The 25,633-nt window shown below is 37.1% G+C and overlaps 1 protein-coding gene across 2 annotated transcripts in view; it reads right to left on the bottom strand.

The window, feature by feature from the left end:
• The window catches only part of LOC131143518 (protein RST1), an 86,950-nt gene that overhangs the window by 15,469 nt on the left and 45,848 nt on the right, over window positions 1–25,633 (bottom strand). Inside the window, exons 12-18 of one of the 2 annotated variants that reach the window (XM_058091878.1) lie at window positions 20,956–21,028; window positions 4,991–5,159; window positions 4,686–4,816; window positions 4,491–4,582; window positions 3,959–4,050; window positions 3,671–3,886; window positions 3,489–3,566 (exon numbers count right to left, since the gene is read on the bottom strand). In XM_058091878.1, the coding sequence (XP_057947861.1) occupies window positions 3,489–3,566; window positions 3,671–3,886; window positions 3,959–4,050; window positions 4,491–4,582; window positions 4,686–4,816; window positions 4,991–5,159; window positions 20,956–21,028 (851 nt within the window). The remainder of the gene's footprint in view (window positions 1–3,488; window positions 3,567–3,670; window positions 3,887–3,958; window positions 4,051–4,490; window positions 4,583–4,685; window positions 4,817–4,990; window positions 5,160–20,955; window positions 21,029–25,633) is intronic. The other variant, XM_058091877.1, reaches the window with a different exon arrangement.

Raw genomic sequence — 25,633 nt, 5'->3', positions numbered from 1 at the left:
ACCTAGCAACAACCAAGCAAAGACTTATTAGGAGGAAGAGGTACCGATAGCCAAATATCATTATCCTATAATGCATGCATCTTTTCAACCATTGCAATTCTCGAATTGATTAAGGCTTCAAAACTAGATTTAGAAAGAGCAACAGAAGATAGAATACTAACAACACAATAATATTAGGATGGCAATAAATCCTCACAAAGTTTAAGAATGGATGTTGTGTACAAGCACATTTTACTTTCCAAGTAGCAAGGGGAGACCAACATCTTGGGACACGAGATCAAACAAGGAAATCGCGTGCAATAGTAAAAACTAAAGGAAACGCTCTTCCCTTGAGTCACTGTCATGCATACATTTGCAAAATAGGATGATCAAGGCAATGAGGATTCAAACTACATGAAGAAGTAGGTGGATGACTGGGTAGAGATAATAAGCCACAATCAAGGAGATTAGGAAAAGGGACTCATGAAGGTCAGAAGCACTCAAGACTCAAAATAGTGTAGAGTAGACTCAAAGAAGGTAACATATAGGGACAACTATTACAGCAATCTCCCTTTTGAATAGATGGGTAGCCTAGACAAATATATATTTTATAGCACGAGGATCCAAATAATCCACCCCAGGATAACCAAGGACACACACCCAAATATGTGATGAGGTAAATAGCGCAAAAAAGCATTCAAGAAGAGAATGATGTAGGGAATTTTACAACAAAGAACAAAGGATGACAATAAGCACAATATCACTCCAAAACACTTTAGGGACAAGCACCTAATAAATTAAGGTACAAGAGACTTCAAGGATTTCAATTTTTCCTCTTTGCACCCCCATTTTTGGTGTGGAGTGTGAGCTCAAGTAACAATACGAGACTTGGTCATATAACTAGTGAATTGAGCACTTAAGTACTCCTTAGCATTATCATTACGAAGCATTTGAAAAGAATCAAATTGAATTTTATTTCAAATTTCAAAACAAAAGGCACAGAAGATATGAAATAACTCAAAATGATCTTATATTAAACAAAGCCAAGTCATCCTTGAATAATCATCAACGGATGTTACAAAATATTGAAGACCCAATTTTGACACAACCCAACTAAGACCCAAACATTATAATGGACTCACATGAAACAACTTGATGCTTGTTTATTAGCTTAGGAAGCAAATGGAAGTATGGAACACAATGATGCTTTCCCAAATTACAAGAGTCGCACTCAAGACTAGACACGGAAGTCAAAATTTTATGGCAACAATGGATTTGGAGTGTTGTAGCACCAGTAGTGTAGGCGATAGAAGGAGATAGAAACTCAAAATGGTAAAGTCCACCAACTTCACATCCTCCATCAATCATCCTCCCCGTCTTCAAATCCTGAATGACAAAAGAACCAAGAAAGAATGTTGCTAAACAAGTCATGGATTTTTTAATCTTGCTAATAAACATAAGATTGAAGGAGAACATACAAAGAGAAGGACAGAGAGACAGAAAAAGTGAGATTTACTACCCCTATTCCCTTAAAGATAGTATTGGACCCACAACAAGTATAACATGGAGTAAGCTTTCAAGATAGTGGAGGGTGGAAAAGAAATTAATAGCAGCGGAATCTATAACCCAAGAACTAGCGCAAGAAATACTGGATGACAAGCAGTGGAGTTACCTAAACAAGATATGCAATAGTTTGCTAGGATGCTTGATACTACAAGAACTTGGAATACCCTTCCTCCAACAATATGTGTTGCTCCCACTTGAACCCGTAAGTGGGGAATCATGGTGGCTGCACTGGCAATGTGTGACAGTTAACTGCAAAAATCCCATCACTGCTTAATCATATGACCTCCTCATCCACAATATGCGTACTTGCAGGGGGGAGCCTCTACCATGTCCATCCCTTCCAACGCAACCACTCGAACCACCCAAAGAATTTCTACAATTTCTTGGTGGAAAACCATAATCACCTTGTAACGAAAGCAGTCTTCTCAAAGCTAGATATTTGAAACACTAGATGCAGGAGTTATGGAATGTGTCACGAGAATAAACATCCGAGAGTATGGCAGCTCTGCATTACAAAGGAACTAAGACCAGATTACCCCAAACTTTAAATTCAGGTTTCAAACCCGCTAGGACCTGAAAACTATCATTTGCTCTCTCTATTTTTTCATCTCACAAACATCACAGTTTTGGGTTCCTTCCTCATGGCTTCATCTCCGTAAAGTACTATGTGACACTCATGTCTCCATATTGTAGCTTCCAAGGATAAATTATGTAATGTTACTCAAATATATGAGCTTGGCAGAATCCCAAATCTCCTTGCATAAATACTTCTTTCCTTTTGTCGTCCCTAAGCCTAGACTAGAACAAGTGTTAGATTTACCTAAGACAATTGCACATAATTCTTTGCATCCAACTTTTTGGTTGTTATATGCGACTATGATGAAGGAAACATATTTTTGAGATTCATGGACTCCATCCCAAAACTCACAAACGAGACCAACAATAAAAAAGGTGATCATCCAGAACAACTAAACCAACCACAAACAAGGTCAATAACTAGAACTAGAACAACCACAAATGAATCACAAACAAACTAGAACAACACTGCCACAGCCCCAAGAAGCTAACACATGAACACTACCACCACAAGAAACTAACAGACAACCCTAATGACACCAAACAACCATTATCAAAAGACTAAAAAAGGTCAGATCTTTTGAACGAAGTACATGACCAATAACTATATATTATGGATTATGGAAGTTTTTAAGACATTCAAGAAGAAATTGGAGCAAAAAATCCCTGGAACAACCTCTCACAAGCTGGTCAGTGGGGTCGGAGGTGCTGACTGTGGGCCAGTGCATGGGTGGGCATGGTGCCTCCTCCAGCAATGAAATTTCATAGCACTATAGAGCAGCAGATTCTATGGCTATATATGGGGTTGATTTCGCAAAATCTGGGAGGCTTCTTGAGATTTTGAAAGCGCACCAACATCCAGGAAATTTTCCAGCAACTTCTGTGTTTGTGGAAACTCTTGGAGTTGTTTCTGATCTCTAATGGTGTGGATGATCCTCCTATAGTGGCAGGTTTGCATAAGATTATTAGGTTTAGGTTTTGGTTTGGCAATGGCTGTGCACTTAGGGTTTAGGTTAGATCTTTCTCTTATACCATGTTGAAGTATTGGGTAAATTGGAAAATCTATTCACAACAATAGGTCTCTCCATTTATTTATAATACATGTTAAGTACATAATAATGACCATAATACCTTACTAACTCGCTTGATAACATATCAATAGCACATATTAATAATGCTAAATCACCAATATAACCAGTAACAGGTTGTGTGAGAAAAATCAAAAGATCAGTGCATGAACACATTCACGCTTTGTTTCAAAACAAATAATGCAGAATGCTCTCACATTCAGGGAGTTGGCATCTGGACATAAAATAATTAAATGAATAACAAAAAACAAAAGGAGCAAATCTGCCACTGGAGCTTACACTGCAAAGTGCACCCATTGCTAGTGCAATGTTTTCAGCAGATCTAGGGATGGAATCCTCAGCAATCCGTCTCATACTCTGCATAGCATATATAACAAACAATAGTATCACTTTTGATAGAAAATATATTTCAAATCTGAGACAAAATTTATGCCTATACTGCAAATTCAGAAATAATGAACCTTCATAATATCATCAGCGGCTTTAGAAGTCCTATCCAATGCAGCAGACGGTGCTTTAGCATTTAGAAATAATATACTAGCTCTCATCCAGCGTTGCATGAACGGTTTCCAGGATTGCAGAGAAAAAAGTGCAACCAAAATATTTCTTGAGAGCTGAAGAGATGCTGCAATATCCACTAGGGCACTCTCATAAGCAGTAAGCACATCTCGAAATCCCTAAACAGTAAGCAAGACTTAGAGCATGATAGAACACAAAAAATTAAATTTCAGCAATTATCAATATCATGCCTTTGAAACGCCCTGTTTGCTCACATCTTTAGGAGTGAAGGGAAAGCATAACAGAGCTGCACCAGGTAGGTCTCTAGCATTTCTGTTTTTCCCTGTGAATAAAAATGCTAATAATGCCAATCTGTGCAAGACAAATATAAGAAAAAAAAAATGCTAAAATAACAATTTTCATATTTCACCATCCAACTCAGTCTGCAAATTTCCTTTAAACAGAATAGAAAAATCTAACACCTCTTCTAAATCAAATTGATTGTTTCCTTTTGCACTCCATAATCCTTTTTGTACTTACTATTCGTTAAATTTTCAGCCAATATGGAATGCTGCTGATAATTTGTTTGTGTATTGCATAAGTTGAAGTGATCAAGAAATGCGACATGCTTGAGTGAAATTGTTATGAGACCACCAAAACAATTAAGCACTCACATTATAAAATTTATTTTCTATTTGAATATTTGACAAAGAAAACATTCATAGAACCAGCATTTCTTTGAAGGCTGCAGATATAGGGAACAGGCTAAAAATTTCTTGATACCTGAAGAGAAAATAACCTGGGGTAACACATTCAGCAACTTCTCAATCTTGTGTCCAGTTACCCTTTTCTCCTTTACCAGTCTCCGCCGAGTTCTGGAGTAAGTTGTTAAGACAACATCACATCAGTATTGGAAATTCAAATATTTTTTTAAGCATGTGAACCAAGGAAACAAAATGAAGGGGAAGTATTCATAACAGGTGCTCATGCATCAGAATCTTGACTTCAAATCCTTCCATGGCCCCAAGTATTTCAGTATTAGTCTCAGAAATAAGTAACTCGATGTTCCTTCTCCTAAAATCTGGAATGCATTTTTCAATATGGAATACCTGGGGAAAATTGGCATAAATTTTAAAGATAAAGTCATACATAATTACTTGACTAGCAGCAAACATAGAATATGTTAAAGAAGGTTGCTCTAGCATAATCATGAGAGATATAAGGAATACAAGACAGAAAAAACCACTGCCAGTAAGTATGATTAAACATTTAATAAAACTTACCTCATAATGACTTAATGCCTCAAAGGCTGAGGCCCGTGCCTTTATCCATAGAGAAGCACGACCAAGGTGTCCAGCAGTACAAACTTCCCACAAAATTTGCAAAACATTCCTTGAAGCTTCGGAATATGCTTCAGCATCCATTGCACCCCATCTTAAAAGAAGGCATACACTGCCAATGGACATTTATTGTTTTGTAAATTTGGATTAGAAGAAATTATTCGATAACAGTTGAAGAAGAAAAATCTGAACAACCATGCATACACATGCAGAAGATAGAATGCATAATAAAATACAAGCAGCAAAATCCATGTTCTAAACAAAACTTGAAAATCTTTAGCAGAATTTTTTAGGCAAGATCAAAATATGCAACACCATGACTTGGTATTTTCATGGAGGGAAAACAAGACTTGCAATGAAGACCTTTAGTATCACTGGCAACTAGTTGAAATTGCAAATAGTCCTCAGCAGCTTCCAAAATTCATCAATTTCCTGTCTAAGCTGCAAAAGACTCTGAACTACGACATTTTTCTGCAGTTTGAAGCAAAACTAGGTGTTTCTAGCAAAGTAGCAATCATGGCCTAGCATTTGTCCAGTGATCAGCATTAAAAAATTGGACACCGCGATGTCTTAGACTAGAATCACTAGGTGCTCATTCAGTGATGTTTGACTGCCTAAGCTCACCTCGAAATAGTTGCAACCAAACTCCTGCTAGCTGAATCAAGACAGGAAGTGGACACAGCCAAGGCTAAGCTTTGGCATACTTGTGTCGCAGTACTATGTTTTTATGTTCATGACACCACCTAGAGGGCTAGTTGGACAACCTTGGATGGTTACGATTTTCATGTTAGATGGGTTCTGCAAGGAACTCTACTTATCATGGATTCAATTATGGAGATGTCATAGGACACATTTTGAATGTCATAATGATGTCTTGGTGGATCTGCACAATTATCACAGTCGCTTTATTGCGCTTTGATGTATGATCATTAGATGTACGGATGATTAATAGTACATGAACGAGAATGTAACAAAAAGACTTTAGTTTAAAGGTAACCTAGGTGAGCAGCATACCTCCCCCAGTGTCCTTTAGGGCACTAAATGATTACCTTGAGGAATTCTCAGGGGCGAGCTCTTGACATCCTCGAGGTGTGTCTTGGGATTACATGTAGGATTGAGAGCCCTATGGACAACTCATTCAAGAATGAAGTTGCGCGTCACTCTAGATTTAAAGATTGAAACATACAATTATGTGTGGGTGGTGTCGTCTCATACCCAATTGGACTATCAAGGGATGTTGATCCTTCGCAAGTCTAACTTGAGTAGTGTATAGTGTCACTTCACTCGGCTCCGACCAGTGGATGGTAAGTGATAGATGGCCTTGCACAAGGATCATCCTATGAGGATGAGAGTTATCCTTAGTGTCGTGGAATGTGAGTTCAACAACCTCATTGTTCAAGTCATGGTTCCTCAATAACAAACTCAATTGGACCATTGAAGTGTTTCTATGGATAAGCATGAATATGGCTAAACAAAAGGGCGTGATTTTGCCACATATAGGCAAATTAAGGCAAGGGTGGTTCCTTGAGTCTTGCAATTATGTCGCCCTATGATAGTTGGTATCAGAGTATATCTCTCCTTTAAGAATTGACGTGGGCATCATCTCTCTTATGGCAATTCAATATGTGACATTGAGTGGGGGAAGGAAAAATATACCGTTTTGTGATTTTTGGTCGCTCTCTCACCTCTTGTCGTGTGGCCTATTAAGTTAATGGGCTAACGTTGGCCTCCAATAAACTATCTTTTGAAGATTGGGATGCTTGATTGAATCTTATACCTCGAATGAGGGGACAACGATTCAATTTGTGGTGGCTAAAATGAGGAGAATACTATGTGCCCTTGAGGTGGATATTGAGGCCACACAATAAGATTTCTCCTATTTTGGTTGGAACTCGAGGTCAGATTACAATTCCTTGAGACTTTGTGGTGTCCTTGTTCCATAGGCAAAGGGGATATTTTTTGTTATAATGAAAGGGGACGAATGCAAGAGTTTTGCCAAAGGTGTCTTTCACTAAACCTGGGAAGTTCAAACATCAAAGAAAGAGATGAGATTGTTGGATATATGGGAAAGAAAGAGATGTGAAAGCCCAAGGGAAGATAATCCCCAAGCCACATGACTACAGCTTTGTGTTGGTCATAGTAGTGATGAAAAGCAAGTGAATGTGGACTCAAAAGGAAACCATAAATGTTGCTCAAAGGACTTCGCTAGGACCCAAAAAGGTCCTTATGACTTGAGTTCCAATGTGAATGCAGCTGGAGACCGTATTTGTGCATTTGTGGAATCAAATGTTGAGTGCTTGTGCATCGTTGCCAACAAGCCTTACTTTTACCCAGGACATTAGGATTTGGTTTCGCAGAGGGCATTTGAACCATGTAGCCAGTGGCACATGTATCTTGTTGGCCGCAATACCTTTTGTGTTTGTTGTTGTTCTGCAAGTAACTTGTAAAGCAAGTTGGCTAGAGGGAATATCCTTCAAAGTGATGGAAAATTTTAGTTTTGAGTATGGGAAAGCCAAAATGCAGTGATATCCAAAAGTTAGCCATGCGAATAGTGGTCTAGACTTGGTTGTGAAAGGACAATCAAAGATTGAATTACAAGTAACTACCGGGGTTTCAAGCATGAATGTCCAAGGTTTTGGAAGGCCAGGAACAATAATGAGTGCTGGTACTCCAAGCAGGAGCTAAACTATGGAGTCTTAAGAATTCGCAAATGGAATTTGAGCAAATATGTGTAGATCAAACAATCCACTCCTGTACTAGGTGGGTTGTATGAGTATCAAGTACATTAAACATGGAGATGCTAACCCTAAATCTGTGAAATTATTAAATTTGGGGAATCTCAAGATTCTAAATTCATGGTTTCAAATAACAGTAGTGGTACACATAATGCAGTTGCAGTGTAATGGTTCCAACTGTTGCAACATTACATAACATGTAATAGACACTGCAGCAGTGACTTCATTTTTTGCGTTAGCAAATTTCTTAACATATAAATTCACATGTTTTTGTTAGGGCTTGATAGACATTGTTGGCCCACAACCTAACAGCTTAAGCTAGCAGTGATCCTACATGGTATCAAAGCCATGGTTGCCAGGAGGTCTTGGGTTCTAGTCTTGTAGTCCGCATTTATTGCTCATTTGTTAAGAATTATCGTATTCCCTGCAATGGGTATTGTTTATCATCTTTATCTCTCCAAATGCAATCGAGTTGCACGTGCGAAGGAGTGTTAATGCTTAACATACATTGTTGGCACACAACCTAACAACTTAAGCTTTTAGGTAAGTAGTAATCTAACATATTTAATCCCAAAATCCTATACACTAATGCTTTAAATGACTCTTAGTAAATTATAATCAATTTAAATATAACATATACTTCAAATATTGGATGTCATATTGGTTGCTTTAGTTGCTATTGGTGAGAAGAAGCATACATTTGCTATTTTTCACTACTTTCTTGAGTATAAGTGAAATTTAAACTAAGAAATCATACATATTAATAAATATAAAACATAGATGCCATCTTTTGTACTCTTAGGTTTAGTGGAATTCCTATTATCCAAAAAATAAAATATAGAATGTTCATAAGTTATACAAGAACAAAAATGCATAGCAATAGAACATACTTTTGTCCCCAACCAAGGTGTTGAAAAAAAAAACACAAAACAAAAAAAATGAACTAAGAATACAAACATAGGTAATTTAATGAGAAAAAAAATCGGGTTTGTCTAGAAGGCAGTTATTAAAAAAATACATACTAAATGTCAAGGAAAATAAAAACCCAAAATGAATTTTTTATATAATAAAATTACTAACTGAAATAAACCAACTTAAATTTGAGTTTTTAAGATTCAATAAAGGAAAAAAAGAGGAAATGATGTCAAAATAAAGGGGACTCAAAAAACTGTTTAGCCATCCACAGCCAGTCTAACGGGCCCTTATTGGTCCATAACAATGTTTTAAAAGACTTAATCAAGGCCTGCCTCAAGGCAAGGCATGCCTAAAACGCCTTGAGGCTTAATCTAAAATATCAAATCCCAAAAAGGCTAATGCATTACACACTGAGGCTACACATTTGTACAAAAGACACGCCTTTTGCGCCTTTTTACTTGAGGCTTACGCATTTTGGGTGTGTGATTCTCAAGTAAGATTTGGCTAGAAAATCTCCATGTTTATATAAAAGGAATGTGATAATATGAGTTGATTCCTAAAACTCAACCTTTCCAAAACAATTTAGTTGTATCTTAGATCTTCAAAAATAATTTGATCTTTGTAATGTTAGCTATCTCTTGTCATAATTTACATAATGAATTTAAGTTAGAAATTTTTTTGAAAGGCCAACAAGTTGTTTGCAAATTATATTTGAATTTTTTTTTACATTATATTTGTGATTTTCTTAATTTTCTATTTATTTTTAAAATACATAATATATTTACATATTTTTATCAAAAAATAAAATCTCAAAAGGCTTACGCCCCGATGCCTTAAGGCTTACGCCTCACCTCGTAAGGGTTAGAGCGCCTCGCCTTACGCCTTCGCATTTTAAAACATTGGTCCATAATGGCTATTATGGTATCGTAGCAGACCGTAAGGGTCATTACAGCACCATAACAGACCATAACAGCCACAACATTATGGTTGTTAATTGGAGGAACTCCGAGTAATCACCCCATAGCATCCTCAAAAGCCTCTGTTGCCATTACATAACAGCCGTTACAGCTTAAATATAACAGCCTAACAGCCATTACGCACTAATTTTTTAAAACTATAGTTATCTTGGAAGTAATGTTGAAAATCAACATTGACAATGTCCTGGTCATGGTCTTAAATTTCCAAAAAATTGTTCAAAATTTCATCAAAATTTTCGGTTTCTGTCACCCTCAAAATCAAAATGGCAATCAATTTCAGTCTTACATAATTTCTTTTGAAATCTCAATGAATCGTCCAAAATTTATGAAAATCTCAAAATTTTAGCGAAACTTGTCAAAATTTTAACTATAGAATGAAATTTCCTTGGAATTCAAATGAGAGATTTAGGAGTGAAGTGAAATTTCTCTCTTAATTTATTTATTTTTATTGAATCAAAAGATTATTACAAGGGCTTTGGAAATTTTATGAAAAAATAAACTTACAATAACATTTTATTTAATCATTCACGTCGAAATTATCATTATTTGTATAATAAATAATCTTTAAACGATTTATGAATTTCATTTGTATTAACTAAATAGTTTAATGCACATTATCTTACAAATATATATATATATATGTTTGATACACATATTATATTAAAAATTTTCCACCTCATACACAACATAGATGTATTTAACTTGTAATATATTATTCTTAAAACTAACATTATTATTTTTATTAACCATTTCTAAAGTTTCATAAAAGAATTCCATGTTTTACTATTGATTTTTGTTATTTTTTTTCAAATTGATATCGAAATCAAAATTTCCATCAAAATTTTGTAATTTTGGAGCTTCAAAATTGTCGAAATCGAAATTTAAGGCCTTGGACACCATATAAGGTATCAGAAGCTTGTCCACCCATAATGGAAATGTGGGAAGTAACACAGTGAAGCCTTTGGTACAATAAACTCTTGGGAAAAAGGGACAAAGTATGAACTCCATTGAGAGAATCGATAACAACCGCCAAGTGGGGTGTATATGGAAAAACTCTCAAAGATAGATTTTGTGAAAGGAATCACGATTAGTATGACATTTAGAGTATCAAGCTTCCTTGTGTTGAACTAGTGTGAGTCTCAAGTGACTTCTTAAGCTAAGGTCAATTTGAAAAAAGGAGTTCGCTTCGATGAATCAGATGATGAGCCTTTTGCGCTACTGCGAGGGAGCTTGGATTTTTAAGCAAGAAGGATGAAAAATATATACATGTCAAGGATGAGTGAGGTGGAGTTTTAGGAGGACTAGTTCGTACCTTTGGAACTTTTCATAATAAAAACCGTTGATGACTAATGAGCTTAAGCAATATTATTGCATGGGACAATTTCATTTACTTCAGAAATGGGGATGAATCAGTGTGTCGAGTAAAGACAAGTTGCAAGAGCTCGATTGTTCCAATAATTCCTACTTGGGATCTATGGGAGTTCCAACAAAAGACAAATGTGTGATTTAATCAATGAGGACATTGATAAGGTGGGTGTGGGTGAAGATGTCATGGTATTACGTTTTTTGTGTCTGTGACAGCTACTAGATGGCTAGTTGGGCCAGTTACGATGTTAATGTTGGATAGGTTATGGAAAAACTCCGATTATCATGGATTCAATGATGGAGATGTCATACAGCGCGTTCTAAATGTCAGTATGACGTCGTGGTGGACCTGTACAATTATCAATAGTGGCATTCTCAATTGTGAAGTATGAGCATTAGACCCACAGATTACTCATACATAAACGAGAATGTGATGGAATGACTTTATTTTAGAGGAAAAACCTCAGGTGAGCAGCTTACCTCTCCTAATGTCCTTTTAAGCACTAACTAAGCACCCTAAGGAGAGCTCAAGGTAGGCTCTTGACATCCTCGAGGTTTCCATGTAAGATTGGGAGCCCCATGGACGACTGAGAATGAAGTCATGAGTCACTCTCGACCCAAAGGTTGAGAAATGTGGTCTGGTTTGGAGGGTCGTAGGGACCATTTAGTAAAGTGAGTGGACGTTAGTAAATCTAAAAAAGGAGTGGGGTTGGGTCTTGTAATTTGGTGTCTAAAAACACCGCACTTTTAGCTAAATGGTGGCGGTGCTTCCCCTCAAAAGATAATTACCTACAGCGTAGAGTTATTTGCAGTAAGTTTGGGTTGGATGAGAATGGTTGGGATATCGATGCTAGCTTGAGATCTTCTTTAGGGAGTCCGTGGAGGTCTGCTTCCCATATTTACTCTATTTCCACTAAATTTGTAGCAGGGAAGGGATTCAGGATATTTCCATTCCTTTTCCTCATCTTTTTAGATTGTGCTCTGAGCTAAACAGAGTTATTTATTTCTTTGTGGATATTGGGAGTGGTTTTCCAATCTCTTGGAATCATTTGACGAGACCTCTAAATGACAAGGAGATAGGGGATTTGTCTTCCTTGTTGTCCATATTGAACAATTGTAAATTATCCTTGGGTAGGGATTTTCATTCTTGGTGTCGGAGGTGTTTTCCTGTAAATCATTCTTTGAGTTCTTTGCCTATTCAAATTGTTGGATCTTCCGCATAAGGGAAACTACCATTCTCAGCAACTCTAAATATAGTGTGCCGAGAATCACAATTAGTGTGTCCTAAATTAGACTTGCCTTGTTAGCTATAATTTCCTAGAATTAATTGTATAGAGTGTGAGTTGATATCTTTCTATTTATAGGCACCTGAATTTATGTATAAAAGCAGCAGTATGTCATGACATTATACACAACATAATAAAAAAAGCCATTCATTAGTTTTTTTTTACTTGGTATCAAAGCCTAAGATTCTTAACACCCTAGCCTCACAGTCCTAAAAAAAACCCTAGCTGCACATCCCATCCCTAGGAAAACCCTAGCCACCATCAGCTTCTTGAGCACACAGACTCAGGCTGAGAAAGAAGTCCAACCACGAGGTTCAGCTGCCACCCTCTCAGGCTAAGAAAGAAATTCAGCCGCCACCCCCTTCTCAAGCAAAACCCAAGCTGCCGCACGTCCCTACCCACCTGCAACCAAAAACCTCACAAATCACCATGTCTGTTGACAGTAAACATCTCGTGTCAGCTATGCAATTCAACAGCTAGCATGATCAATCCAACCTCCCAATGGCGTTTGGGAAGCTGAATTCCACCATTATGTCAATTGGGCACAATCAGTCAAGATGACCATCAGAGGGAAGAGCAAGTTGGGATATCTAGATGGCTCTAAGAAGCAGCCAGAAGAAGATGAAGCTGCAGCAGAGAGATGGGAAGATGAGAACACACAGGTGTTGGCTTGGCTGGTCAACACTATGCAGCCAAACATTGGGCATAACTACCTATTCATGGAGAACACAAGATATCTATGGGCAGCTGTGAAGAGGAATTTTCAAGTGGAGGTAATGATGGATCAATGTATGAGTTGGAGAATCATATCCGAGACACTAAACAAGGTAATTTTGACGTCAACTCCTATTTCAGTACTCTAAAAGGATTATAGATAGAGTTGGATTATTATCAAAATTTAAAACTTGAGAATACTCATGTGCCAATTAGAGTTACTCGCCTTATGGAGAAGGGTTGGACGTTTAATTCTTGGTTGGTTTACGATCTGAATTTGATAATGTGTGCTCCATGGTGATTAGTAGAACTCCTTTTCCTTCCCTTACTGAAGCTTTCTCGATGGTACGAAGTGAAGAGAGCAGAAGAAAGGCCATGACTAAGGATCGGAGTGGAGAATCTGTGGCTATGGCAGTCAACAGAGATCGTTGACCTCCAAATAAGAAGAAGAAAGGGGACGACAAGAACAATATTTGGTGTGATGCCATACATGGAGGCATACTATTGAAACTTGTTGGGAGATGCATGGAAGACGATGAACTAAAAGAGATAAAGGTAAAAAGGTGAATAAAGCACATATAGTTGAAGGTGCTCACCAACAGGAGGAGACTAAGTCAGCTTTTACCAAGCAGCAGCTTGCAGAGCTAATGAAGTTACTAGAAATCCGTGCTGAGACTTCTAACTCCACAGGGGGTAGTAAAACTTCCTATGCTTTCTCTACTACTTCAAATAACTGTAATGCATGGATTGTTGATTCAGATGCTTCAGATCATATGACAGGAAATAGCTCTGTGTTTATCTCATACAAACCTAGCAATGATAACCATAAAGTTGAAATTGCTGAACTAGTTGAAGGAAAAGGAACAATTCATCTTGGAGGGAAACTGACATTACCTAATGTTCTGCATGTGCCTCGACTATCAGTAAACCTAATCTCTGTTCAAAAGTTATGTAGGCAACTAAACTGTTTAGCGTGTTTTTCTGAATCTGGTTGTTTTCTTCAGGATCTGACCTCAATGCAGAAGAGTGGTCTGGGTGAGGAAGAATATGGGTTGTACCTAGTGAAGATGCACAACGGGCACCAACAGCAGATACGATCCACAAGTTTTCATGGAATGCAACGACCTGGTGCTCCTCCTGAAGCTTGGCTGTGGCATATGAGACTTGGTCATCCATCTTTTCTTGTTCTTAGTAAAATGTTTCCTAGTCTAATAAAGCCCTCTGATGTATCCCAATTTCATTTTTCTACTTGTGAATTAGCTAAACAACATAGAGTGCCTTACCCTTCAAGTACTAATAAAGCATCTACTCCATTTTCAGTTATTCATTCATATGTGTGGGGACCTTGTCGCATATCTTCTGTTTTTGGTCATCGTTGGTTTGTAACATTCATAGATGAGCACACTAGACATTTGTGGGTGTATCTGATGCGTGACAAATCTGAGGTCTTTTCAATGTTTGTTATTTTTTAAGACATGATCCAAAATCTCTGACACAAAAATCATAATACTTCAAAGTGACCAAGTTAGAGAATATGTCAATAACGACTTCTAAACATTCTTTACCAAAAAAAGGCATTATTCACCATATGTCGTGTGCACACACCTCTCCTCAGAATGGTATGGCAGTAAAAAAAAAAAAAAACCATCACCTTCTAGACATCAATCACAGCTTACTCTTTAATCATAATGTTCCTATAAATTTTTGGGGTGATGCGCTCTTAACTGCTATGTTTCTTGCTAACAGGATAACTTCAAGATTTTTAGACTTTGAATCTCCACTGGGCAAACTCAAAGCTATTTACCCCACGGTAAAATTCTATTCCGATCTCCCACTACGTTTTTTCAGGTGTGTTGCCTTTGTTCAGAATGTGTCGAGCAATATCAGTAAGTTAGAACCTCGTGCAACAAAGTATATTTTCCTTGGACACTTGATGTTCCACAAAGGGTACAGGTTTTATTGTCCACAAACTCGTAAGCTGTTCATTAGTAGAGAAGTCACCTTCCACGAATTGGTCCCATTTTACCTCCCTACTGCTTGGCAGGGGAAGAATAGGGTCAATCTCAAGCAGTTCTGGAATCCTAATCCAGGTCTAGATCAAGTCTCTATGCCAATTGCTATGCCTACTGACGTGCAGGAATATGAAACTATCACTGAACACCCTGACCTGCGGCCTGAACAGCCTGACCACCTGCAGCCTAAACACCTTGACCTGCACCCTGACCTGCAGCCTGATCTCCTACAACCTGAACATGCACCTGGAGACATCCTACCACCATACACTTTCCAGCCTGAACCTGACCCACAGACAGCCTGCAGCAGACTGACTCTTCTAAATTGCCAAAAACAGCAGAGTTTTTGACATACCAGAGAAGGAGAAAGACACTACCGATACCAGACAAAGAACCAAGCACAACCCACCCATTCATTCCTCACAAGATCCCTTGGATGCAATAGAGGAAAGTATATCTGAAGGTACAAACTCAGCTTTAGATTTACACAGTGAACTTGATATGCCTATTGCTATTAGGAAGGGGGTTCGAACATGCACTAAACACCCACTATCAAATTATGTATTCTATCATAGACTTGGACCAGTGTTTAAAACTTTCACTACCAGCCTAACAAGTCTTTCCATTCCAAAGAATGTCACAGAGGCAATTCAACAGGACAATTGGTGGAAACCAGTACTTGAACAGTTGGGAGTCTTAGAAAAGAATTAGATGTGGAAGTTGTGCACACTACCAAGAGGGAAAAAGGCAGTTAGTTGCAGATGGGTATTTGCAGTAAAGTATAAACCAAATGGAAGTGTTGAAAGGTTCAAAGCACACCTAGTAGCTAAAGGATATACTCAAACTCCAGGTGTTGATTACTTTGAATTTTTCTCCAATGGCTAAGGTTAATACAGTTAGAATCCTACTGTATGTAGCAGCAAGATTGGGAACTGAAACAGTATGATGTTAAGAGTGCATTTCTTCATGGAGAACTTGAGGAAGAGGTCTACATGGAAATTCCACCAAGGCTAACAGGAGAAGATGTAAAAGGGAAAGTATGTCACCTTCAGAAATCCTTTTATGGACTAAAGCAGTCACCTAGAACATGGTTTGGAAGATTTACAAGGTTCATGAGAGGAATGGGTTATAGGCAGAGTCAAGGTGATCATACTTTATTCATCAAACACTCTACAGGTAACAAGATTGTTCTCCTGATTGTGTATGTAGATTATAATATTGTTACAGGGAATGATAAAGAAAAAATGGAGAATCTGAAACTGAGGATGGCCTGAGAATTTGAGATCAAAGACCTCAGAAATCTAAAGTGTTTTCTGGGAATAGAAGTTGCCAGATCTAAACGGGGTACTTTTATCACTCAAAGGAAATATGCTCTTGATCTATTAAAAGAAGTTGGGATGGAAGGAAGTAGACCAGCAGGAACTCCAATTGAAGCAAATGCCAAGCTAAGAGTGAATGAAGGGGGTGAAGCAGTTGATAAGGGAAGATATCAGCGGTTAGTTGGTAGATTAATTTACCTATCACATACAAACCTGATATTGCTTTTGCTGTAAGTTATGTGAGCAGGTTCATGCAGTGTACTGCTAAAGAACATGTGGAAGATGTGAATCGAATCCTAAGGTATTTGAAGTCATGCCCAAGAAAGGGCATCCTATACAAAAAAACATGATACACTGAATGTAGGAGTCCCGACTCAGATTGGGCAGGATGTCTGAATGATAGAAGATCAACTACAGGATACTATACGTATATGGCGGGAAACTTAGTTACATGGAAGAGTAAGAAGCAATATGATGTTGCTAGATCCACTACAGAAGAAGAATTCCAAGCACTAGCTAAAGGATTAGATGAGATACTGTGGATTAAACTAATCCTCAAGGACCTTCGAATGAACATCAATGGAACCATGAAGCTCTATTGTGACAAGAAGTCAGCAATCTCATTAGCTCACAATCTGGTACTACATGAAAGAACTAAACATATTGATATTGATAGACACTTCATTAGAGAGAAAAATGAGTCTAGAGAAGCGTGTATGCCATATATCCCTACAGCTCAACAAGTAGCAGATTCGTTTCTAAAGGGTTAGAAAGGAAGACTTATGAAGCTCTGGTGAACAAGCTTGGAATGATTGACATCTATTTGCCAGCTTGAGGAGGAGTGTTGAAGATCTGCCGCGTATGGAAAGCTACCATTCTCGGCAACTCTAAATATAAAGTGTACCGAAAATCGCAATTAGTGTGTCCTAAATTAGCCTTGCCTTATTAGCTATAATTTCCTAGAATTAATTGTATAGAGTGTGATTTGATTTCTTTCAATTTATAGGCACCTGACTTTAAGTATAAAAGCAGCAGTATGTAATGACATTTTACACAACATAATACAAAAAGTCATTCTTTAGTTTTTTCTACTCAAATTATCCCTTTCCTCTTTATTCAGTAATTTGGAAGGTTAAAGATCCCTGAAAAATTAAAGCATTTATTTGGTTAGTTGTCCTTCACAAAATTCATACCAATAACTTGCTGTAGATTAGGAGACCTTTAAAGGCTCTCTCTCCAGATGTTGGCGTCTTCTGTTATTGGAATTCCAAAAATGCCACTCACCTCTTTTTGCATTGTGATTTTGCATGGAGTATTTGGAATAACTTGTTTGGTTTTATGGAAGAGAGTTGGGCCTGCCCCTATCTAGTGGAAGAATTATTAATCACTTCTTTTGCAAGCTTTGACATAAGAAAGGATACGGCAGTTTTACGGAAGTGTAGCAAGTATGCAGTTTTATGGGGTATTTGCTTGGAACGTAATGCGTGGATTTTTTTCAAGAAGAAGTTGAACTCGCATTTGGTGTTGTAAAAGATTGAATTCTTGATTTCTTTATGCTGTATTGGTTTTGGAATTTTCAGAGGTGCTAGCTTTCAAGATTTAAATAAGGATTGGAAGAATTGGTTGGATTGATTTCTTTTTTTTGGTGCTTTAGTTTTTTGGTTTGTTCCAGATTTTTTTGAGAGATGCCTTTCTCCCCCCTTGTAAATTCTCTTTGTATTAATGAATTCCTTTCAACAACAACAACAAAATCAAGCCGTAGTCCCACTAAGTGGGGTTGGCTAATGAATTCCTTTCACTATCAAAAAAATGATAATTTATATGCTAGACTAGACACAAAAGAAGGGGAAAGAAATATATATAAACTAGTTAGAGTAAGAGAAAGGAAGTGCAAAGATGTAGATAATGTAAAATGTATAAAGGATGAGAATGTTAATGTTTTTGTAAAAGAAGAAGACATAAAAGAGAGGTGGCGAAGATATGTTCATAGGCTGTTAATGAAAACCAAACTGTAAGTTTAAACCTTGAAATGACAAATGAGGAAAAGACTAAAAATACGAGATTTATTTGCAGAATTAGAGTCATTGAAGTTAAGATGGCTTTAAAAAAGAAGAAAAGCGCGAAATTTGTAGGACCAGTCAACCAAATAATATCCCAATTGAAGTTTTGAAATGTCTAAGGGATAAAGGAATCATATAATTAACTAATTTATTTAACACTATCATAAAAACCAAGAAAATGTCAAAGGAATGGAGGATAAACACATTAAATACCTATATACAAAAACAAATGTGATATTCAAAATTGCAATAACTATCACGGAATTAAACTTATGAATCATACGATGAAATTGTGGGAAAGCGTGATTGAACAAAGATTAAGAATAGAAACAAGGATCTAAGAGAATCAATTCGGTTTAATGCCTGAGAGATCGACAACATAAGCTATCTATCTACTAAGAATATTAATGGAATTGTTCAAGGAAACGAAGAGGGACTTGCATATGGTTTTTATTGACCTAGAGAAATCTTATAATAATAAAGCACTTAGAGGAAGTTCTTTGCTGCGTTTTAGAAAAGGGAGCATGCAATATATATTAAGAATATGTATGATAGAATAACGACTAGCATTAGGACTGTAAGAGGAAAGTCTAGAGAATTTCCAATCACAATATGTGGACATCAAGGCTTTACTTTGAGCCCCAATCTGTTTTCTTTAGTGATTGATGAACTCACGAAGAATATCCAAAATGAGATCTCAAGGTGTATGTTGTTTGTTGATTTTGATTGATGAAAATGGGAATGGGGTGGAATCTAAACTAGAACTTTAGAGAACACTGTTAGTGTCTAAAGGTTTTAAGATTAAGTTGAAAAAAGATAAGATATATGAAATATAATTTCAGCAAGGTAAGGAGGAATAGTGAAGATAAGATTAAGCATGATGAACAAGAAATCAATACCACTAATAGTTTTCCGTGTTTGGGTATATTATGAAAGAGAAATTAAAGAGGATGTAGTACACAAAGTCAAAGAAGGTCGGGTAAAATGGATAAGTGCTTCAGGTGTTCTAAGTGATCACAGAATACCACTAAAATTAAAAGGAAAGTTCTATAGGATCGCAATAAGACCAGCCATGTTATATGGATCAAAATATTGTGCAACTAAGAACCAACATATTCAAAAGGTAAAAGCGGTCGAAATGCACATGCTAAGGTGGATGAGTGGTGTAACATTAAAGGACAAAATTAAAGAACGAACATATTCACAATAAGTTAAGCATAGCACCAGTAGAAGATAAGATAAAAGTGGGACAGCTTAGACGGTTTGGGCATTTGAAAAGTAGACCAAGGAAGGCACCAGTGAGGATGTGTGAGCAAATTACTGTTAATGGTACTAGACGAGGGAGGGATAGACCTAAAATAACTTGGAATAAGGTAGTGAGAAAAGATTCAACAGTTATTGACTTAGTTGAAGAAGATGCTCTGAATCGAGTGAATTGGCAGAAAAGAATTCACTTAGCCAAGCCCACTTCGTGGGACTTAAGGCTTGTTATTGCTGCTGTTGTTGTTCTATATATACACACACACACACCCAAACCCCAAGCTATGACCAGTTTTTTCCTACAGGAGCTTACTCAAGAGCCAATAAATAAGCCTAATCACCCTACTCACGAGCCTACTAAGCCAGAACACTTCCAAACAAGCCACCACACGAGTCTGTAAAAACACAGCTTGCAAACTAAGCTTAACCTAGCTCAACCTTTGTTTATTTGTTAAAAAAGCTACCAAAAGACCAAGCCTCTTTTACAGCTCTGAGGCGACTCACAAAAACTTAATTTGCAAGTATGATAAAGTACTGTTTCAAAAGTTAATTATAAAGGATATCATTGTAGAGCAAGTCCGAACCTCATTGGGCCACTTCCCTCTTGGAAGCTCCCATTCGAGGATGTGAAAAAAGCTCCTTCCCAATGAAAATATAATAAACTCCCCTGAATTAACGGATTTGGACTAATTGAACTCAGGAGCTTGAGCTTGACAATCTGAAATGACCAGTTTATGAGAAAAATTTCTTTGGTAAGCAACAAAACATCCCCAAGAGCTTAGCAAATGTCTTTGCATGTTGGTATTATATGCTTGGTGTTCCAAAGGTGCATAATTTAAAGAATATGTGCATGTGCGCACGTGTGTACCCTGGAGCATGTGGTTCTTCTATGGGGAAAAAGTAACCTGATAATCATTTTTGAGGTGGAAACCAATGAAGAGGGTAAATTTTCATTAAACAATAAACACACAGACACACACGCCCCTCCTCTCTCTCCTGCATGTTCAATATCAACATGCAAAGCAGCAGGCTCAGGAAAACAGATAAAGGCTTATAAGAACCCAACAGCCTTCCCCATCCCCCACATATCTCCTTTCTTAGGAAACACTCCAGCTTTTTTAAGTTATTATTTCTCAGCGCATTACTTGGGGGCGATGTAGCTCTTTTTGTCACTATTCCTGAGTGCATGAATAAGTTAACTTAATATCTCAAAACTAAAAGAAATTCCAAAGAGCATAAAGAACTAAGTGAATAAACATGCTTACCTGTGGGCAACAACTGGATCTGCAGAGTAGTTTAGCACATGCTTTGCAATAACATCCCAGGCAGTATAGAAGTCTGGACCCAAAAATAAAATAAAATGAATATATGTTCCAAATTTTGTTTTTATAAACAAAGAGAAATATATATTAGAAGCATCAAGGAGGTGCATGCCAAAGACAAAAGAACTCACAAAGACAATAAATTTACAAAATTGATGACAGATATACAATTTTACCAATTGTTGCCCAGTTTTCAGCCAATTATTCTTCACAGTATTGAGAGAAATATGAACACCTTCAACAGCCCTATGGTTTCTCTCCCTCCACATTAAACATAGGAAAAAAAAGGTAAACGGAATCAAATCAATCATCTTTTTAATCTCTCAATCAGTCAAGATATCCCTCCAAGCCCACAACCCTCTCAAAACAGAGCCTGCTGCTGCCTTCATTATCATTAGTACATACCTCTTTCCTGCAAATCACCAAGTATCAAAAATCTTCTTATTACCACTTTCCAGGCAATGAAAGCAACCTTTGGTGAGCTCTAGTTCCATAAGGTCTTCTACGGTAACAACATGTTTTCAACTGGGAAATAAGTACCTCAATCAATATCTCAGCTCAAAATTACTTCTTTTTTTTTTTCGCGTGAACCCCATCCTTCCCCTGTCCATTAACAGAAGACCTGCACAAACAATAAAAAAAATCTATAGAACATATCAAGCTCCCAATCATAGGCCCTTATAGCGAACAGCACATCCCACGTAGCCAGGTTGTCCAAGGTATCCAAGAGTTCACTATCAAATTTTGTAATTTCAGTGTCCCTACACAGCACTCTAGCAGTCACGCCCATGGCTTTTAATCACAAGCATTACTTAATGATTAGCCGTTTAGGCAGCTATAAATTGGTTTTTTTATTGGCAAACCTGTAGAAAACAATCCAGGGAGAGAATGGAGATTTTACAGCTGCAAAAACTCACAGTTTCTGATCCTCTAATTCTAAACCAAGCCAAGAAAAGTCAGGACCTTTACACCAAGCTGCATCAAGATGAAGTAAGAATCTAGAGCAGGAAGCTAAGGAAAATTGGCTTAAACTGGATGATAGGAATAACAGGTTCTTCTCAGATGCTGTTAAGGAAAAATAAGCCAAAATTCAAATTAAATCTTCAATATAATCTGAAAGCTCTAAGGTTGTCTTGTTTAAAGAAATCATGAACTGGTGTATTTCTATTCTAGCTTGTTGGGGAAAAGAATCAGGAGGCTCTCCCTTGTCAGTCTTCTAATCTGAGAAAGTTACTTAATTTCAGTTGGTCTGAGGACCAAGCTACCCTTTCTAAGCCACTTGGAGAAAGAAAAAATAGAAGCGTGGTCTTCTTCTTCTCTGATGATAAATCTCCAAGTCCAGGTGGATTCTGTTGGCCTAACATGGCTTTCGAATCTTATTTTGATGATAAAAAATCAAGGTAATTTAACATGTTGTGGTTTAAGTGATGATATTTCAGGAAATTAAGCATATGAAGTTCAAAAGTTTAAGTATTATGAGTTCAAGATCACAAGTGTTATTAAAAGCTCATATTCCAACAAGAAGTGATCAAAAGGAAGCTCAAAATGTCAAAAACAGACGAATCCTATGAAAGCTTAAAAAAAATTGAAGCTCGAGACAAGATGGACTTAAAGCAAGATATGAAGACTTCAAGTTTAGAAAAGTTTAAAGTCTTAAGGAAGTCTTGTGTAAGTACTTCAATTAAAATCAATATGAATGCTTTGAAGCTCATTAGGGTTAATCATGGACTTAGAGACCATATTTTGAAAACCTCGGAAAATACTTTCAAAGGTATCAAAACAAGTTGGCAAGAGTTTTTGGAAACAAGTTTTAAAAACAGGATTTTAACTACCCAGGCGATTGACCCTTGACTGGTCAGGCGACTGACATTTTTGCTGAATTAAAATTTGGAAGACAGTATAGGCCCAAGCAACTAACCCTTGTGAATCCATGCCCCTGACCCTATTCTGACCTTGATATTACGCTGAATTTCAAAGTCCAGGCGACTGACCCCGATGAGTCTAGGTGTAGAGACCCAAAGAACTATAACAATTAAATAATAAAAAGAAGAAGAGAAAATTAAATTTTCTTAAGGGATTTCAGCAGGGTCTCGTCGACGAGTGAAGAAATGCTCGTTGATGAGCAAGATTCCTGGGCTCATCGATGAGGACATGCGTCTCGTTGACGAGAACTTACCGAGAGGACTATTTCCAGACTCTGAAGCTCATCGAAGAGGAGAAGGTGTTCGTCAACGAGCTCCCTTCATTAACTCGTCGACGAGGAGTTATGGCTCGTCGATGAGGCCATGTGGACAAGCAATTCTATAAAAGGCTAGGAATCATTTTTTGGCCAGAGAATCATGCAGGAACTGTGTTTCTCTCTCTAACTTCGTCCCCTCCCCCTTCTCTCTAGAAATCTGGCCCCGTTCTTCACCGGTTCGACAATCCGAAGCCGCCACATTACTCCTAGGAAGATTTTCTACAAATCTGCTAGAGTGATTTGTTGGTTAGGCTAACTTGAGCACCATCTCAAAATTTGGGTAAGTTAATTATTTTAATATTTATTAAGGAATTTGGTATTTCTGGACTAAGGAAAGGTATTGGATGGGTTTATACTGAAATTTTGTTGGGAGAAATGTAATTTCAGGATGTTGAGCTGGGGAACATCACGGGTGTAATTTTGGAGTGATTGGTGGGTTCTTTTGTAGGTCAGGTAAGGGGATAAACTAAGTCATAAATTTTCATGAAATTGTTTACCATATTACAGTATTTATTTTCAGAAATAATGTATGTATTAGCATAGTGTTTGGAAATACTACTGATGAACAGGAAAATGAATTTAATGTTATTTATCAGGAAGTATGATTTTAGATCAGGTTTTTATGTTTAAAAACATTATTCGTATTTGTGTGGCATGAGTATAATTTTCATGAAATTGTATTATATTAGAATATTGGGATTTTTCCCAGAATAAGCATTTTTACCTAGTTTTCAGGAAAACCATGAAAACGATACAGGAATTATGTTTAAAGTTTGATATTAAAACTGTATAGGGATTTCAAAGCTATGTATGTTTAAATAAGCCAGCGTATGGGCCATGATTTTGCATGATATACTATGCCGACGTAAGGGTCTTGGTTTCACATGTTATAATATGCCGGCGCAAGGGCCATGTTTTATATGATATGTTATGCAAAATTTATGAAAATATTATTATGACAGATATTATTATGAAACGGTTATGTATCATTATTTGAAACTTACTATATGTTATCAGAACCTACATGGCTTGGTTTAGGCTTTCACGAAGCACGGTACCGTAGCTATATGTTCACGATCATGTATATGTTAGTACTACCACACATCATAAGGGACTATGGGAGAACGGCAGTCGATGTAGTTTTATGATAATGCAGGCGTCCCTCTGGTAGTCCGGACCAAGAGGGGCAGACCCATCGTACTTATAGACTTATGTTGATCTAACATGGTCGGCCAGCCATTGCTAGGTCCCACCTTCGGGCCGCACAACTTAGTCATGTGGGGGTAAGACATGACACCAACCAGCTATCCATCCAGGGTGTTATTTCATGTACAGTTATATAAGATGATTTCATGTATAGAAACTTAGTATGTTATACCATGTTATGATAAATTATGTTTTATCTAGTTATGATACAGATGGTTTTGCCAAATATGATTTATGTACCGTTATATATATAACATGAAAATACTCATGTTGCCACACACTGATGTTAGTTTATTTCCCTTACTGAGAGGTGTCTCACCCCAGCTATATAAACATTTCAGGAGCACCAGATAGAAGAGCAGATAGAGCTTCACAGCGTTAGAGGTCGACTATCCTACCCTGTCAAAAGGGTAAGTCGTTATGTTAGGGTCTGATGGATTTTTGCGTTATGACCCTAGGGCACATTTTTGGTCTTTTCGGGATGTGTATATGTTTTTGACAGGTTTAGTAAAACTCTGGTATTGTATTGGTTGGATGACTTGATATGTATATGATTTTATGTTTTCCGCTGCTTAGGTATCAGAGTTGCATTTCAGGTATATCCCCGGTACCTATGGGTTTAGGTTGATTATGTTTTATCAGCTGAACAGGATAACAGAATTATTATATTAAATGATATTATGAAAAAAAAAAATTACAGTAAAATAGGCAGGTCGTTACACCAGGCGCCTAAACCTTGTAACGGCTATTTTAAAACAGCGTTTAAAAGTTTCCAAATTATGTTGCTTGTGCCCCAAACTTTGTCAAAACTTGGGAAACACTCCAAGTAACTTGGGCAACACGAAAATATGACTTTTTAACTCTATAAATACATGATTTCACAAATCAAATTATACCAAGAATTGAAAACAGCAATCAAGCTTATAATTCTCAAACTCTTCCAAAAGCCTTCTTGCTCACATACTTGTTGGAGTTTTTCTGAGACTTGCTAAGTTGTTTCTCACTGATCTTTGAGCATAAATTCTAAGTTTGATCAATCCAAAGAAAAGATCCCAGTGATATATTCTCTGAGCTTCAATTTTATTCTTCATTGATATTTAAATTGAAGTATTTGTAGTTGTGCTATAACTTGTACTAATCTGCTCTTTTGAGAGTGATTCTTGTACACAAGAAGAT

This window comes from Malania oleifera, chromosome 11 (assembly GCF_029873635.1).
Source record: "Malania oleifera isolate guangnan ecotype guangnan chromosome 11, ASM2987363v1, whole genome shotgun sequence".
In the NCBI taxonomy this organism is placed as follows: Eukaryota; Viridiplantae; Streptophyta; class Magnoliopsida; order Santalales; family Ximeniaceae; genus Malania; species Malania oleifera.
Note: the sequence above shows the minus strand (reverse complement) of the source record. Positions and strands in the feature narration are given on the sequence as shown.